Source organism: Perognathus longimembris, chromosome 7, assembly GCF_023159225.1.
Source record: "Perognathus longimembris pacificus isolate PPM17 chromosome 7, ASM2315922v1, whole genome shotgun sequence".
NCBI classification, from domain to species: Eukaryota; Metazoa; Chordata; class Mammalia; order Rodentia; family Heteromyidae; genus Perognathus; species Perognathus longimembris.
This window is the reverse complement of record NC_063167.1, coordinates 44,661,006-44,678,914: the sequence shown is the minus strand read 5'-3', so window position 1 is coordinate 44,678,914 and position 17,909 is coordinate 44,661,006. Positions and strand designations below refer to the sequence as shown.

General features: G+C 38.5%; 1 protein-coding gene across 1 annotated transcript in view; it reads right to left on the bottom strand.

Moving 5' to 3' along the window:
• Nucleotides 1-17,909, bottom strand: part of Cachd1 (cache domain containing 1) — a 219,176-nt gene that overhangs the window by 129,304 nt on the left and 71,963 nt on the right. Inside the window, exon 2 of the mRNA XM_048351479.1 lies at nt 1,447-1,509. Within this exon, the coding sequence (XP_048207436.1) occupies nt 1,447-1,509 (63 nt within the window). The remainder of the gene's footprint in view (nt 1-1,446; nt 1,510-17,909) is intronic.

Sequence of the window (17,909 nt, the reverse complement as noted above, 5' to 3'; positions counted from 1 at the left end):
TTAAAGTTCACCTGCCAAAACCAATAAAAAAATTTCAATGTCTATAAGCAGGAAATGCTGCACCATCACTATTAAACCACAGTAATTTCTTATGAATAAATAACTATCATATAAATAACTGCTCCCTAATGACACCTGTCTTCTTGTATAGCACATTTGAAGTTCAGATTAGATCAAGCTGTTCTCAAAGATCTTTAGGTTATAATGATCTAAAATTGCATTTTACTCTGAGGAAGCATTCTGCTACACTCTTGGTTCTTAGCTTGGTTCTGTTTTTTGTGCTTTTTTTTTTTTTTAAACTAGAGTTTCAGACCTAGCTTCAAATTACCAGTTGATAGTCACATACTGTAATGAAGTTGGTAGATTAGCTGAAACTAAAACCGACTCCTTTTACCACTCTTCTTCTCAAACCCCAATTAATTATTTATGACCAAGTTCACAAACACCATGTTTTACTTTAGGAGGCAGTCCCTTTGAAGCCAGCTACAAATAAATACAATCCGTCCTCAAAATGCCTTGATTAAATGGAAGATATAAGAGGAAGGAAAAAGAACAGAAGAAGCCAACATCCAATGAGCTGCTTCTGTGCTAGAATCTTCCATACATTTGATTTCATTTTATTCTCCATGAATTTGACAATACTTAATTGTCACAGCCCCTAAGGGCAGATGTTACAATCCCCTAAAAGTTGGGTAACTGTAACTCAAAAACAGGACAGAAGAAAACTGAGTGCTTGTGGCTTAGATCTGTAATCCTACCAACTCAAGAGGCTGAGATTTGAGGATCCCCATTCAAAGCCAGTCCAGGCAGGAAAGGTTGTGAGACTCTTATGTCCAATTAATCCCAGAGAACCAGAAACGGAGCTATGGTTTGAATAGGTAAAGTGCTGGCCTTGAGCACAATAGCTCAGAGACAGTGCCTCGGCACTGAGTTCAAGCCCCAAGACTGACCCCCCCAACAATAAAATGGTAAAAGACGTAGATGTGTGGCTCAAGTGGTGGAGCACCATCTTCTGAGTTCAAGCCCCAGTACCATTACAGAATAAAAAAATTTTTTTGAGGTAAAATTCTTTAGCAGGTCCAACAGAATCAAGAGGAACACCAGAATGTGACACACGCTTGTCTGATTCTCAACTCTGTACACTTCCACGATAGATGAGATTGTTTTCAATATTCTTAGATTTAAGTACTTTAGGGATATGCAAAACAAAAAGAGAATACTTCCCAGATAGAACATGAGTAGGAGAAAACTACCACATGACCATTATTTCAACTGTTCCTAAGGATCTAAAGTATAGGGTTATCATTGCTACGCCCAAAACGTCCAAGAAGGTATGCAAAAAGAGCATCAGGAGGCCTTTAATAGATTTTGCTTGGAAAAAGTGATAAAATCTGGTCTAGAAGCAAGACAAAGTCAGGGAAGGCCAAGTACTCCATGGCTTCTTACCTGCTGTACTTCGCTTTCTCCATTGGAGATTTTCTCAGTATAAACAAAGGAGTTGAATATCCGCTGCAACCAAAAGAAAACAAACAAACATTAGAGTCTCTAAATAAGTCATTTTCTATATAAGTGCGTGTGAATCATTTGTGGCATATAACACAAATAGAATCAAGTAGAAAGAAATTTAATTAAAATGCAGTAATTTTAACAGGGAAAAGCCCAAATATCAGCCAAAGTCAATCATGCTTATATAAGCATTACCCAGGCACTTCTGTAGTGAAATAAACCAGATGTTACACTATATTTTTTCTTTTTCATAAATACATTTAATTATAGATTTCCGGAGCCCATGCCATTTTATCCGACTGCTATAATCTGACAAAGTTGTGTTTCTCATTTAAATCCTGCACTGCCTGAATGCTGTAATTGTTTACAGACACTAAAATCTAATGCAATAAAGGTCTTTACAAAGAATTCTTTCCATGTGCTCTCTGGGCCCTATCCAGCCAGTACCTACCCAATAGTACCTACCACCTTGTTACTCAAGCATCCCCATGGGAGAATAACATTATGGAGCTTGCCAAGTATGTGTGGCCTTAAGAGAAGATCCAGTTCCTACATGCCAGAAACGCAACAGCCTTGCCAAGATGTTGGGAGGCCAAGCTATAGCTCACGATCTGCCACAATCCCTGCCTAGCTCATACCTCCTCCTCTATATGTTGCCTGTAGTGAACATGGCTCTGCAGACTTATGAGGACTTGACCAAATCAAACTCTTCACTCAGCAATCACAAGAAATGAAGCATGCAACAAATGAAAAAAAGGGGGGGGGGGAAGAACCCATGAGCTATGGGAGGCATAAAAAAGTAACAAAAATTTTAAAAACAGCAGCGTCATCATTTATCTTAAAGATATTTCAAAACTCCAGGTGAGTAGGGAGTAAGGTCTGGAGACATCAAGCCAAAATTTCCCTTTTCCTTTCTATCCTGCTGCCAAGGGTTTGTTAGCATCTGGGATAGTTACCCATATAGCTTAACACACCTGTTTGGTGGTGAGAAAAACCAGTGCCAAGTTCCTCAAGCACCATACAATCAAAATAAAATGCAAATGAAGGAAGAACAAGCCGCTGGGTTTAGGGAGGGAGTGTGGGTAAAATTGTGTGGAAGAGGACTGGGTGGAGAGAGACAAATAGGGTTGGGAATTTCTAATGACAGCTTAGAACACTGAAAGGGGCCATCAGGGTACCTCTCATCATTCTATAATATGCCACTTCTTCATTCAATAGATGTTGATTTTTCCTTCTTACCTGAAAATGACATAGCTCATTTGCATTACTAGTCATGCTCATAATGACAATTACATTGGCTAGGAAGTATTGAATGCTTACTACAGGATGAACAGTACGTCTACTTGCTTATTTTGTAAGTCTTAAAAAACACCTTTGTGACAGACATTATTATCATTTTCTTTATCCAGGTGAAGAAACTGAAGCTTATCTATTGAATGTCAAGTGTTATGCATACTTGGTGTTCCACATGCATGCCTCATTTAATCATCATTTTAAAGTTATGATAGCTCTGAAGATGAAAATCTAAGACTCACGCAGGTTTTTTAAAAGTTGCTTTAAAACACTTGGAAAAAAAATCACAAGACAAGGCTAGAATTTAAACTGAGGTAGTATAGCTCCAGGCCATTTGCTCTTAAGTTTATGTCACAAGAATTTGCTACTTGGTGGGTGACAATGACTCACACATGCAAACCTAGCTACTCAGGAGGCTGAGATATCAGGATCATGGTTCAAAGCCAGCCTGGCAGAAAAGTTTGGCCAGAAATGGAGCTGTAGCTCAAGTGATAGAGCACTAGCTCTAAGGGGGGAAAAAAGCTTAGACTGAGTTCAAATCCAGGACCAGCATACACATACATGCACAGAATTCTATAGTTGGCTGCTTTGCACACATAAGAAATATTCCAGTGTAGAGCTAATATCTAAACCTACTAATACAAATTTAAAAAATCCTGTATCTTCAAAAATTAAAAAGGCTGTGAAAATCAAGTTTTGTCTAACATGTTAACAAAATACAACATGTCCAGAATTTATCTGGCACTAAGTACTAGCTGGAACTTGTGTGTATACACAGTCCTAATGAAACTACAAAATTGGGGCTGGGAATATGGCCTAGTGGTAGAGTGCGTGCCTCGCATACATGAAGCTCTGAGTTTGATTCCTCAGTACCACATACACAGAAAAGGCCAGAGGTGGTGCTGTGGCTCAAGTGGTAGAGTGCTAGCCTTGAGCAGAAAGAAGCCAGGGACAGTGCTCAGGCCCTGAGTTAAGCCCCAGGACTGGCAAAAAAACCAAAACAATACTAACAAACACAAAAAAAAAACCTACAAAATCATTCATTTTGATACATATATCAATTAATCCATCTTATTATTGAGTTCTTTCTCCTCTGGATCTCAGTATGTTTTACAATCAAGCGACATAAGAATCCCCAATCATGAGACACGTTTTATTTTGGAAAAGGAATTATGAATCTATAGCTATTCACACCTACAAACTCTTTAAGTTCCCAGTTCTCTAGAGGTGAGGCCAAGGTCATTATGTGTATCCCCAGGATATATTCTATACTTTTATACAGCTTAATGTTCAAAAACTGTTCAGACTAAGAATATATTTCCAAATCTTGAAGAAGGTAATTGATTTTTTTGTTTTATTTATGGCTACAGAATCTAACAGAAGGTGTTCCCCTGGGAAGTGATGAACAAAGAAAGCCTGCTAGGACACTTGCTCCAACCACTGTGCTCAAGGCAACACTCACCGATGGTCCAATAAGATGGTTCTTTCTTTTGTTAAAATAAAGATGAATTACTCCACAGTAATAATAGTAATAAAGAGTGGTTTATGAGGCTATTTCAATTCTTATTTATTATCTTTACAGTAAAAATGACTAATATTTTATGAGACCATTTTATGGCTCATATACTTATATTTATATCCTGTACATCTAATAGATGTGAGTGGTTAAAAGAATATTGTGTGTTGAAAATAAACTATTCAACTTGCATGTGGGAGGGAAAAACTGGGAGAGCAAGGGAAGGGATGACATGGTCCAAAAAGAAATGTACTCCTTACCTGATATAGGTAACTCTAACCCCTCTGTGTACCACCTTTATAAGAACAATAACATTTTTAAAGAAAAAGAATATTGTAAAGCAAAGAATATGCTCTGGATATGAACACTGGTAATTCTGTGGGTGACCTGATATTCTACTCCTTAATCACCCTAGAAATGAAACATAAGGACCCAAAGTCATAATTTGGGACTGTCACCAAATCAAACCTTTCCTGCACTTCTCCAGGTGGCAATGTCTGAAGCATGGGTTAAGAACTTCAGTGAGAGGCCTGCAGAACTTGGGTGAGTTACTACTGTATATACCAGCCACATCTGCACAAGGTTAAAAGATTGGACTTATATGTGTGCACAGGACCTCATAGTACAGAATACATTTCTGCCATGCCGTAGGTCTATGGACTGCCTTTCTTAAAATGCAAGGGCTGCTAAGCTCAGCCTGTAAAAGCTTAGAACTTCTATAGTTTACAAATTCACATGAATTATTACCTTTGATCTTTACATCAACTGGATTTGATGGGCAGACCAGGGATTGGAAATTTTATTTCCAGATTCAAAAAATTGTTGCTCCAAATGGAGAAAATAAGTCACAGGTTAAAAAATGAAGTGCTATGATGGTGATGGTGCCCCCCCTCTGCAGATGTAAATTTTGTCTTGCCAGGGAAGGGGATAGGGAGGAGTTTTGACGTCTGTACCTAGGTCTTGACTTAAAAGAAAGCACTCTCTTTTGTTGAACTATTAAATTAATTTTGTTTATGACCGTCTATCCTAATGTATGCATGTTTTAGGAAGAATAAAAGATTTGAGTTTTCTAATTTAGGTGAGGAACACAATCAGGAGCAATTAAAGAGTTCCAGACAAATGCTGTCTACTTTATAATGCCAATTGCTATATGAAACTGTACAAGAAATGGTGTATGGCAAGGGTGCTTTTATGGAGATATGGGAAAAGTATAAAAATCAGGAATCCAGAATTATAGAATCTGACATTTCAGTGACCTTGGGGTAATTATTTCCTAGGTTATTAGTGGGCTTGAGAAATAGAAACAGTAAAGTTTTCCTAAAACATAATATGGATGGAATCCAGACCTCTCAGATCCTCCTTTCCTCTTCTATGATTTACATGTTCATCTCCTCCAGGGTAAGTGGAGGCAGTGACCAATCTGCACTCTATTCCAAGTTGTCACATTCCTTATCTTGACTTCCTGGAGAACCCAAGGAATTCCAGAAATCTGAACCCTTAAATCTGAGCACAACCCCAAAGGGAGTCAAAAGCCTCCAGCTTGCAAATCCCTAAAAATGATACCAAATATAGTACCCAACATCACCAACTGAAAAGTTCTCACCAGATGCTGAAACAAAAGCCTTATTGTATAGTGAGATCACTAAAAATAGCTGTAGATATTTAGACTAAATCCCCTTTTAACCATTAAGCTTATTTCTATGATGAAAAGAAAAAAAAAGCAATATCTTTATGTTCACGGAAACTGAGTAAGTTGACCTTTCTCTCATTAATGCATATGCTCTAGAGAAGTGCCCTAGTGGTTGGTCACATACATCTTATCACCTAGCAGTTCCCATTCTTGGTAAATATCTAGCAGCTATGCGATTGTGTGTTCCTCAAAAGACAAATGCCAAGAATGTCCAATGGCATAGTATCCCAACCTGGAAAATATCCAAATACCTATCAGCCACAGAAAAACAAATTGTGATAGATTGAGTATATTCACATTGTGGAATTTTTTGGGTAATGAGAATGAACAAACGACTTCCACATGCATCAACACGATGAGTCTTGCAAATATAATATAGAGAGAAAGGAGCCAGGTTGTAGAATGCAATTTGATTCTACTTATATCAACTTCAAAACCAGGCAAAAAAGACTTTTGCCTATTAAAATCTGGATAGGATAATGAATAGAAGAGGACAAAGAGGGGCTTCCAGGAGGCTGATTGCTCTGGTTTTCCATTTATTTCTGGTTAGTAAGTTTGGGGACTTCTTCAAGCTGTATCCCTAACATTCTGAACTTCGTATTGGTATGCTATGCTTCAATAAATTTATTTTTAGCTTACCTTCTAAGAGTGATGAATTTTAGAAAAGGAAGGGCAATAATCTACTGAGATGAAGTACATATTCAAAGAAAATTATACACCTCACTTCCTAATGCAGATGAAATGGGGGCTTACTTAGTCAACTAGCAATTCACAGACAAGGGCTCTTGAAGCCTTCCCTGAAGCTACATATTAATTGCTGCCACACTATAAGTATAAACCATTACTTAATTTTCCCATCCAGTGATACTGTATAAACCTATCTTTCCCTGACTTTCATCCAACTTCAATATTGTAAATGTAGTAAAAATACAATGTAATGAAATTTGTACTTTGAACTGCCTTCCCTTACTTCAACCAAAGAATGTTTAACTCGAAGTTAAAAATTAAAGTCACAAAGTATTTACAAAAGTTGTGTGGCCATTAAGTTAGTTTATTGTGTATACTTTATTTCAAGTTTTAAGACACAACAACTTATTTGTCATGTGTTGTGCTCATGCACATTTGGCTACCTTCTAGTTTTGATATATTATAAAATATAGGTGATAAAAACTTCTTGGGCTGGGGATATAGCCTAGTGGCAAGAGTGCCTGCCTCAGATACACGAGGCCCTAGGTTCGATTCCCCAGCACCACATATACAGAAAACGGCCAGAAGCGGCGCTGTGGCTCAAGTGGCAGAATGCTAGCCTTGAGCGGGAAGAAGCCAGGGACAGTGCTCAGGCCCTGAGTTCAAGGCCCAGGACTGGCCAAAAAAAAAAAAAAAAAAACTTCTTGAGCATGACTTGTGGTGAACATTTTTATGTATTTCTATGGAATCATATCTCATAGCAAATTACACAGTTTTTAAATGTTTATATCTAATAGATGAGGTTTCCACTAGTAATATTGATGAGAACAAACACATTTGGAAAATGAAACATTTTCTTAAACTCCTGAGTAACAACATACTAACTACACAGTTCCTCCTACCTGTATTGAGGGAGGGAGAGAGAGAGGGAGGGAGGGAGGGAGGGAGGGAGGGAGGGAGGGAGGGAGGGAGGGAGGGAGGGAAGTGAGAAAGAAGACAAATATTCTTTTCTGGTGTCCTCTCCTTTCCTCACCCCCCTCACTCCTTCCCCTTCCTAACTGTAGACTTGTTATCCTCTCCTTTTACAGCCCACACCTTTGTCTTTCCCATTCCTGACTACCTACAACTACCCTCCTAAACCATAATCTCCTCCCAAAACCTATTTAATTGAGCCTGTGCAACAGATGGCAATAGAATTCCACTTTGCTGGAACAAGAACAATTACAGGAGTGTTTAATAAGATGGTCAGTCCAGCCAGTTGGCCCCACCTTCACCCCACCAACAGCTCTGCCAAATGGTAATGAGATGTTTAAATGAACGCTACAGCAGAATGCCTTGGTGGAGAAATAAATACCCCAACAAGCCTAATGAGAGTCTGTTAGTCTCCTTCCCTAATCTTTGCTAAGGCAACAAAGACTGGATTTTTATTCAAAAGCTTTCTCTTGCTATTTCTGGGTGTCCATAGCAAGGACATATGCTTGCCAGTTCACTACTACTTTCATTTAGCTCTGGATCTGTTCCTGTGATTCTAGGCCTTGTGGACCATGGGGAAGAAAATATATTTTACCATCGTTACCTCATGAGGTTGACCAGTACTAACCACCCAAAAGGAAAATGCTATCTTTTAAATAAATGCCCAAAAATCACTGGCAAAGGGATTACTGGCAACTTCATTGAAGTGTTTAAGGAAAGAAAACATATGCACGACTATATTTTCCCCTAAGCATACTCCATGAATAATCTTTTACCAGGTTTTAAGGAACCCCTCCTGCCCAGATTAGACATCATCTGATTTTTACCAGACTATTTAACCTCACACTGTTAGACATATTTGCAAGGCCCAGAAAATGACTTGTTCTGAGAAGACTAATCATTCTGCATGCTTAGGTCACAAATTGATTGTTATAAGCTCTAGTCGTCTTTCTAATCACTAAGTTTGTTAACTTTGGATACAGGTGTCCCAAAAATAGTTTGCTAAGAGTGCTGGAAAAGTCAGCATTAAAACAAAAACAACAAACAAACAAAAACAATTGAAAGTAACTGAACTATCTAGCAGGGACCAATTAAATTACTCTCAAGCCAATCTAAAGCATAAAGTTTTTTAAAAGCAAGTTTATCATTTTTGTTATTCAGGTTTTAATGACACATTTTAATATATAACTACTATTCAAATTATGTGTATAGGTGTTATCGTGTAAAGGCTGGGAATGCATGCAAGTGTTTTAGAACTTGTGGTATTAAAATATTCATAATATTTGCAACAACCCTTCACAGTAGTTACTATGTCCTTATATGCCAGATAAGGAAACAGGCTCTGAAAGGTTAATCTGCTTGAAGTTGATCATTAGTAACTGGGTGGCCAAGTCTAGAAGCAAAGCAAAGCTTGCTTCAAAGTTTGTGTATATACATCATATTAATAGAGGAGACATATAAAATTGAGAAAATGACAATAATAAATAATGACAATAGGGCTTTCCTGTGACTAATGAATCTCAACTCTATTTTCTTCTCTGTTTCTATTAGCAATATTGAACACATATCTCCTTTGTAAGAGATAAAGATATTTTTCAAAGACTTATGAAACTCAAGCAAGATATGCATTTAGAGATACAACTCCACAAAGAACATCTGCTTGTGGGAGAGAAAATAAATGCAGGGGCTTATATTTCAGCCTCACCATAAAAACTAGATCGTGAATACCACAGTGCCTGGCAAGAAACAGGGCCATTCCAGTTTTATAACAAAGGGAAATGCCTAGTTATTGAATACCTTGGCAAAGAAAGAAACTTACATTGGAAGTTTAAAACAAAATTAATGAGTAGGACAATAGATGACCTTGCACAAATAAAACCATACCCCTACATATGTACAGTTTGTAGGGCCCAGCCCTCCAGACTTCCTTATTTTGTATGAAAGTTGCTAAAAATAATAATAGGAAATGCTTACATAGTATGTACTCAGGCACTAAGTGTCATTTACATTCTATTCATAAACATATATTTATAAACATTCTATTTCATAAACATATAGAAGAATTTAGCTAGAATGCTGTCAAAGTATCATGAATGTATTGTGCATGCCATTGTGACAACTCTTTTAAGGTCATTCTAGTCCACCATAGTTAATTTGCTAAGGATATATTCTCTTAATAATAAATACTTGCTCCATCACAGTTTGAAGGATAAGGAGAGCAAGAATATCTCTGTAGGTATTTACCAATCCTCATTCAGAAATAGAAATGGTGGTAATTTCTCCCTTTTATAAAGTGTAGCCAATACTGTCTATGTTACAATTAAAGCAATATGTTCCCCATGGAAAATTTGAAAACACATAATGAAGATTTTTTTTTAAAGCTGTTGTTCGCTCAAGAAGAACCAGTATTGTTCACATTTTTCCTTCCATTCTTTTAGATTTCTAGGTTTAATCTTATTTGAAATCCTTTAGAAACTAATCCATGCAATGATTCCACACCATATGGCATAAATGCCTCCATTACTGTAGACATTAGATCATATAAATCATTCTTATATTTTGTTTCATTAGTCAACTATCAAAGAGAAATATACTCTTTTATTTTAGGATAGAAAATGCCCCCCCCATGCTCTCAAGCATTGATTACTCAACAGAGCATTAACAAAATCCTTATCCACTGGTTTTTTCTTTCCAAAACCTCTCTTGCCCTCCACCTCTCTCTCCTTCTCCCTCTCCCTCATCTCTCTCTCTCTCTCTCTCTCTCTCTCTCTCTCTCTCACACACACACACACACACACACACACACACACACACACACAGCATAAGGAGTTTGGAAGCTTCAAATTATGAATTCCTTAGTCTGATGCCCTTTAAATTTAACACCCTTCAAACCAAAGTGAGGCTGAGAGCCTGTGGAGAGTCACAAGTTGGTGACAAGTGTCACTTTTACAAAGGACTGCCTGTTTGAGGCCACTCTATCCCTCAAAAGAAATGACAAGGCAAGGGGCCTCAGCCTGCACTCTGATTCAGCAGGGAAAATCTAAAGCAATCATCTCAGCAAGCGAAGTTCCTAGTCTTGATCACTTGATTTCCTGTTGGAGCATTCAAACCCAGGAGAGTAGTGGGTAAGCACAACCCAGAGAACAAAGACACCCAAACAAGCCAGAAACACTTTCTTAAATGCAATAAAGGTTCTGAAGGGTTACTGGGTTTTCTGTTGTTGTTTTAGCTTTTAAAGGGGGTAAGAGAGGGGAAGAGGAAAAAAAAGTCAAGAAAATCAGTTCCACATGTTCGAAAGATTCAGCCTTTGGCCAATGTAACTTGACTGTAAGTAATATTCATGACAATGCATGTGGCAGCCTCTCTAAAACGGAAAATTGAGTTGCCCAAACACTGTGCAAATTCCCAGGCCCTATTTTCACTCTCTAGTGTCCATATTCTTTTAGCCTCACCCCAGATATCCGTTAAAACATTTTTGCTTGCTCTTAAGCAAGGTATTTAATGGCAGCACATTGATGGTGGGGGGAACTTTATGTGCATAATCCTTTAATATATTCAGTATACTCTGTGTGCAAAAACCCATCCACATGCACAGGTCTCTGGGAATCTATCTACTAAGTATGATGGAAGGAGAGAAACCCTAAAATACTTAAACTCGCAGACTTAAAGTGTCTGAATAAATTTAATTAATATCTCGATCAAGTCCTTTCTGAGGGAATCAGAAGCCAAGTAAAATATGGTCCCATGACCTTAAGGAGCTCACAAGCATGTGGGAGAAGAAATAGAGGCAAGAGAAAGAAAAGGCTAAACACTGTAATACAAACTCCAAAATGAAGTCAGTCTGCTTGGCACAGGCCCAGTGTGTTTCCAAGTTCCACCGAGGGGGAAACTCTGAAGAGGTGAGAAATGGACTTGACTTGGAGGTAAGATTTAAGTAGGAAAACAGAAATAGTTTCTCTTTCTCTTGCTCAGAGAAGTTCTGAGCATTCGACAAGAGGGTCTGGTATATACTATGCATTCTTCAAGAAAAGTTATTAAATTCCTACTTTGGGCTACAAACCATTTTTGAACTCTAGGGATACAAGAGGGAGCCTAAAAGACAAATCCCTGAATATATTACCTTCTGGGGCCCTTGACCTCAAGAAAACCCTCATAAGAGAACCCACTAAGCATTGGTCTGTATAGTAGGTTGTGGGGTGTTCAAAGATACATTACTTCTTGCCTGAAAAAGCCTGTACATAGAGACCCCAAAGCCAGTCATCAGGACACAAAGTTCTGTGTGGAACAGAAAGTCAAGTTTCCTAAGGGAGCTTTTGGAAGTAGAACTGGGCTAAATGGAGGATAAAGGATAGGTCTAGTCTGGAGGGTTTTCAAACCAGAGAAAAGAGTTGCATGCAAATGAATACTAAATATTTTTAATGGTAAATGAACAAATGTATATATGGCAAAAAAAAAGAGGTTTAAAAGTATTTAAAGCTGGGAGTTGGTTCAAGCCAGCAATTCTAGCTATTTAAGGAGGCTGAGATTTGAAGATCACAGTTCAAAGGTAGCCTAGGGAAGGAAAGTCCATGAGACTCGTCTCCAATTAACTAGCAAAAAGTGCCAGAAGTGAAGCTATGGCTCAAATGCCAGAGTGCTAGCCTTGAGCAAAAAAAGCTAAGGAACAGTACCCCAACTTGAGTTCAAGTCTCATTACCAGCACATACACATACAAAATGAGAGAAGAGTGTGTGGGGGGGGAGGGGGTGATAAGACCAAAAAAAAAGATTAAGAATATTTATTTATTTTTCAAATTTTTATTATCAAACTGATGTACAGAGAGGTTACAGTTTCATACGTTAGGCACTGCATACATTTCTTGTACTGTTTGTTACATCGTCCCTCATCCCCCCCTCCCTCCTCCCCCCTTCCCTTTCCCCCCATGAGTTGTTCAGTTCACTTACACCAAACAGTTTTCCAAGTATTGCTTTTGTAGTTGTTTGTCTTTTTTTTACCCTGTGTCTCTCGATTTTGGTATTCCCTTTCAATTTCCTAGTTCTAATACCAGTATAGACGGTTTCCAATATACTCAGATAAGATTACAGAGATAGTGCAGATACAACCACAGAAAGGTGATACAAGAACATCATCAATAGTAGAAGCTACAGATACACATGGGGCATTGAAAGTAGTTACAACTGTGATATAACAATTGTTTTCATAACATGGAGTTCATTTCACTTAGCATCATCTTATGTGATCATAAGGGTATAGCTATTGGGCTCCTGTGATCCTCTGCTGTGACTTGCCTAAACCTGTGCTAATTATTCCCAATAAGGGAGACCATAGAGTACATGTTTCTTTGGGTCTGGCTCACTTCACTTAGTATAATTTTTTCCAAGTCCTTTCATTTCCTTATAAATGGGGCAATGCCATTCTTTCTGATAGAGGCATAAAATTCCATTGTGTATATGTACCACATTTTCCTGATCCATTCTTCTACTGAGGGACATCTGGGTTGGTTCCAGATTCTAGCTATGACAAATTGCGCTGCAATAAACATTGTTGTGCTGGTGGCTTTACTGTGATTTTGTTTGTGGTTTTTTGGATAGATACCCAAAAGTGGGGTTGCTGGGTCATAGGGGAGTTCTATATTGAGCCTTCTGAGGAATCTCCATACTGCTTTCCAGAGTGGCTGAACCAGTTTACATTCCCACCAACAATGAAGTAGGGTTCCCTTTTGGCCACATCCCCTCCAACAATTGTTATTGTTAGTTTTCTTGATATATGACATTCTTACTGGGGTGAGATGGAAACTCAATGTTGTTTTGATTTGCATTTCTTTTATGGCCAGTGATGTAGAGCACTTTTTCATATGTCTCTTGGCCATCCTCATTTCCTCATCAGAGAAGTCTCCAATCTTTAGCCTACTTGATGAGGGGGCTATTGGTTCTTTGCGGTTTTGTTTTGGAGGAAGGTAATTTTTTTAGTTCTGCATATATTTTAGATATGAGGCCTTTGTCCGTTGAATGGCCGGTAAAGATCGTCTCCCAGTCTGTGGGCTTTCTGTTTATCTTGCGAGCTATGTCCTTTGCACTGCAGAAGCTCTGCAGTTTGATGCAGTCCCATTTGTCCAACCTTTGTTTGATTTGTAGCCTTTCTGGGTCTTTGTTAAGGAAGTTCCGTCCTGCGCCAAGGAGCCCAAGTGTTTCTCCTACTCCTTCCTTTAGTGTTTTCAGGGTGTCTGGTTTGATTTCGAGGTCTTTAATCCATTTGGAATTGATTTTGGTGCAGGGTGATATATAAGGATCTAGTTTTAGTTTGTTGCATGTGTTGAACCAGTTTTGCCAGCACCGTTTGTTAAAGAGGCTATCTTTCTTCCAAACTATTGTTTTAGCTCCTTTATCAAAGATTAAGTAGGCGTAGTTCTGTGGGTTCATTTCTGGGTCTTCAATTCTGTTCCATTGGTCTTCAGGCCTGTTCCGGTGCCAATACCAAGCTGTTTTATTACTATAGCTTTATAATACAGCTTGAAGTTGGGTATTGTAATTCCTCTAGTACTGCTCTTTCTGCTTAGGATTGTTTTTGCTATTCTAGGTCTTTTATTGTTCCATATGAATTTCTGGATTGCTTCCTCTATTTCACTGAAAAATGGTGTTGGGATATTAATGGGTATTGCATTGAATTTGTAGATAGCCTTTGGCAATATTGCCATTTTGATTATATTAATCCTCCCAATCCAGGAGCATGGGAGGTTTTTCCATTTCCTTAGTTCTGACTTAATTTCGTTTTTCAAGGTTTTAAAGTTCTCCTCAAGGAGGTCTTTCACTTCTTTGGTTAAGGTTATTCCTAGGTAGATTAAGAATATTTATATTTCCCATTCTCAGGGCCATAGATGTAATGTTCCTAAACCTTCTCATGAAGAAACATCAAACTATCTAGTCATTTAGGTAACCACGAGTGGGCATCCCAAGGGTGGGGGGAACTTTAAAAACCAAATCAACTGGATCATCTGCTAGTGTAACCCTAAAAAAATCTTAACTTGCTATTTTCCATTTGTTTTATTTCCTCTGTAAGATCCCAAAATTCCAAGGGGGCTGTTTTACCCCAGTTATCCAATCCCTATAGTACTTGCATGAGGTAGTATGGTACAATAAGACAGTGAAGCACTTGTTTAAAGTTTTTCTTAAAATAACTTAATGAAAAACAAGTGTCAGGATTTAAAGTTGCAAGGCAATTTTGAATGGTGACATGCATACTAGCTTTTGACACTTCAAAATACCCTACCATGTGGTTTGGAATGTTTTTCTAATGAATCATTTATAACATATCTAGAGAAAGTATTTTTCTACATGTGACTGGTATACTCTTTTATTTAAATAGATACGCTTTTTCAGTATAATCATTGATGACAGAAACTATCAGGAAAAGTATCACATCCCTAAATAATGAATGATGTCAAATTACAGCTTTGTACAAACTAGCACTATGGCCTGGGAAAGCCATTTAGCTTCCCTAGGCCAAGTTTCCCTCACTTCTAAAATGGAAACTGAGTTAGATCCTATGATTCTGTGAGTCTAAAATTTCCACTTCTACAGCTGTAACAGAATTTTACAAAATGCCAACTACAGGACTTGTGAGAAGCTACTAATATTAACATTTTCCCAGTCCTATGGATATTGCAAAAAAAAATATATTTACTAATTAGATTTGATTTAAAATTTTTGAACTCCCCTCCCAGGAAATGCTTAAGATCAAATCCTTGGCTTTGTTTATGCAAGTGCTCTATCACTGAGCTACATCCTCAGCTCAATCACTCTGGTGCTCTCCTCTCTCTCTCTCTCTCTCTCTCTCTCTCTCTCTCTCTCTCTCTCTCTCTCTCTCTCTCTCTCCCCTCTCTCTCTCTCTCTCCCCTCTCTCTCTCCTCTCTCTCCCCTCTCTCTCCCCTCTCTCTCCCATCTCTCTCCTTCCCTCTCTCCCTCTCCTTTCCCCTTCCCCCTCCCCTCCTCTCTTCAGGGTCTACCTATGCAGCTCAGACTGGTCTCAAACATGTATTGTTCTTGCCTTTCACCATTTGAATGCTTGGAGCACAGCACCTTATTGGTTTGTTTTTGTTTATACTGGAATTTGAACACAGGGCCTTGCATTTCCTAAGCAAACACTCCACTACTGAGCCATGCCTCTAGTCCTTTTCTGTACTGGTTATTTTTGAGACTGGGTCTTGCTTCTTGCTCAGATATGTGTCTGGATCACAATCTGCCTACTTTAGGCTTTCTGTTTTAGGTGGAATAAAAGTGTATCATGACACCCATCTTCTTCCCTCCAGATGGCCAAAGTCTTAGGAGCTTTCTACTCAGGCTGGCCTGGAATTCTGATCCTCCTGATCTCAGCCTCCCATGTTATCAATTAATAGGAATATGCCACTACACCTAGCTCTCAGATGAAAAGGAATCTTGTCAATTTTTTTTTTTTTTTGCCAGTCCTGGGGCTTGAACCCAGGGTCTAAACACTGTCTTTGAGCTTCTTTTGCTCAATGAACTACAACTTGAATCATAGCACCACTTCTGGCCTTTTATGTTTATGTGGTATTGAGGAATGGAACCCAGGGCTTCATGCATGCTAGCCAGGCACTCTAACACTGCCACATTCCCAGCCCCTTGTCAACTTTTTTTTTCTAACCTGGACTAACTTCTAACAGAGATTCTCTTATCTCAGCCTTCCAAGTAAGCAGCTAGGATTTTAGGTATGAACCACCAGTGCCTGGCTCTTAAATTGTTGCTTTAAAAAAATTATATTTATGAACTTTGCTGTAGGGGAAAGTAGCTAAGTGTTGATGTTATGAATTTTGAGGATGAAAAGCTAAATATAGTTGCTCTTGAAAATGATGAGTTTAACTGGAAATTTAAGGCATGAATCAAAACAGTTAACCTTTCTAGAATAAGTGTGATGCCAATATGATTACATAAATGTTTCCTTGGTCCTCCTGATTGTGTCCTTTTTTTTCAGGTTCTCATCGCCAGCATGTCTGTCATTCATATTGAAAACCATGGTAACAGCCGTTGCCTGGAAAGGCTCTAGTATGACATGCCATGATTCTCAACAATAATTTATTAACTTAGTATCTTGGTTGAACAATAGCTCTCTGGGCTCATATTCATAATCTAATTTTAATGAGCAGATAAATTCTAGATAGAATTTCTCTGCAAGGTTTTTAGGAGAGAAACAAAGGTCCCCACTAGCAATGTGGCCTTATAGAGTTTAGGCAGTATTCAATTTCCTAATTTACAAAATGGAGATGATGTTAATAAGCTATTTTTTAGGGATTTTATGAGACTTAAAACATACACAACACTTATTTTTGATAAGAGTTTTTGATATGATAAGAGTTCGGAAATGTAGTAATGTTTAAAAAAAGAAACCCTTCAAAGGTGGGTGTGATGGTGCCTACCTATAATTCCAGTAGTATGGAGGCCGAAGCAGTGTGGACCAGATTATGAACAAACACACACACACTGAAAACCAAGATTCCCAGAAACAATCGATTCCCAGAAGTTGGGAATTTTCCCAAATCAGCATTGCTGAAGCCTTCCAAAGTGACAACTACCTGTTCAGGAATGGCTTTGACATTGCGGATCTAGCCGTGACAAGCAAGGTCACAGTGCCTCCCTCCAACAAGTTAGTTCCCAGGCTCAAAGGTGGCTCCTTCAATTTGTTTCTGTTTTGGTTTTATCTTCAGTCTTGGGACTTGAACTCAGGGTCTGAGTGCGGTCCTTGAGCTTTTTCACTCAAGGCCAGTGCTCTACAACTTAAACCACAGTGCCATTTCCAGTTTTCTAGTGGTTAATTGGACATGAGAGACTCACAGACTTTCCTGCCCAGGCTGGCTTTGAACCATGATCCTCAGATCTTAATCTTCTGAGGAGCTAGGATTACAGGTGTGAGCCACTGGCACCTGGCTTCAAGGGTTGTTTTGGTTCCCATTCTAGTGCTGCTCAAAAAACAGGGTTTCTTCTCTGGTATAAGCATCACAAGTACCAGAAGAGGTGAATAATCATGAAAACATTCTGGCTACACCAAGTAAGCAAATAGCTATGGGAGAAGAGAAAGCCAATCATAGCTACCTCACAACCTGAGACATTCCCAAGATCCACCCAAGAATGTCAAAAACTCAACCCTTTCTGGTGCAGTCACACTGGCTATTCACCTTCAGAATTTATTGCAAGTATTTACTTATAAGCATTCATTGGAAGTGGCCCTCAGAGAAGG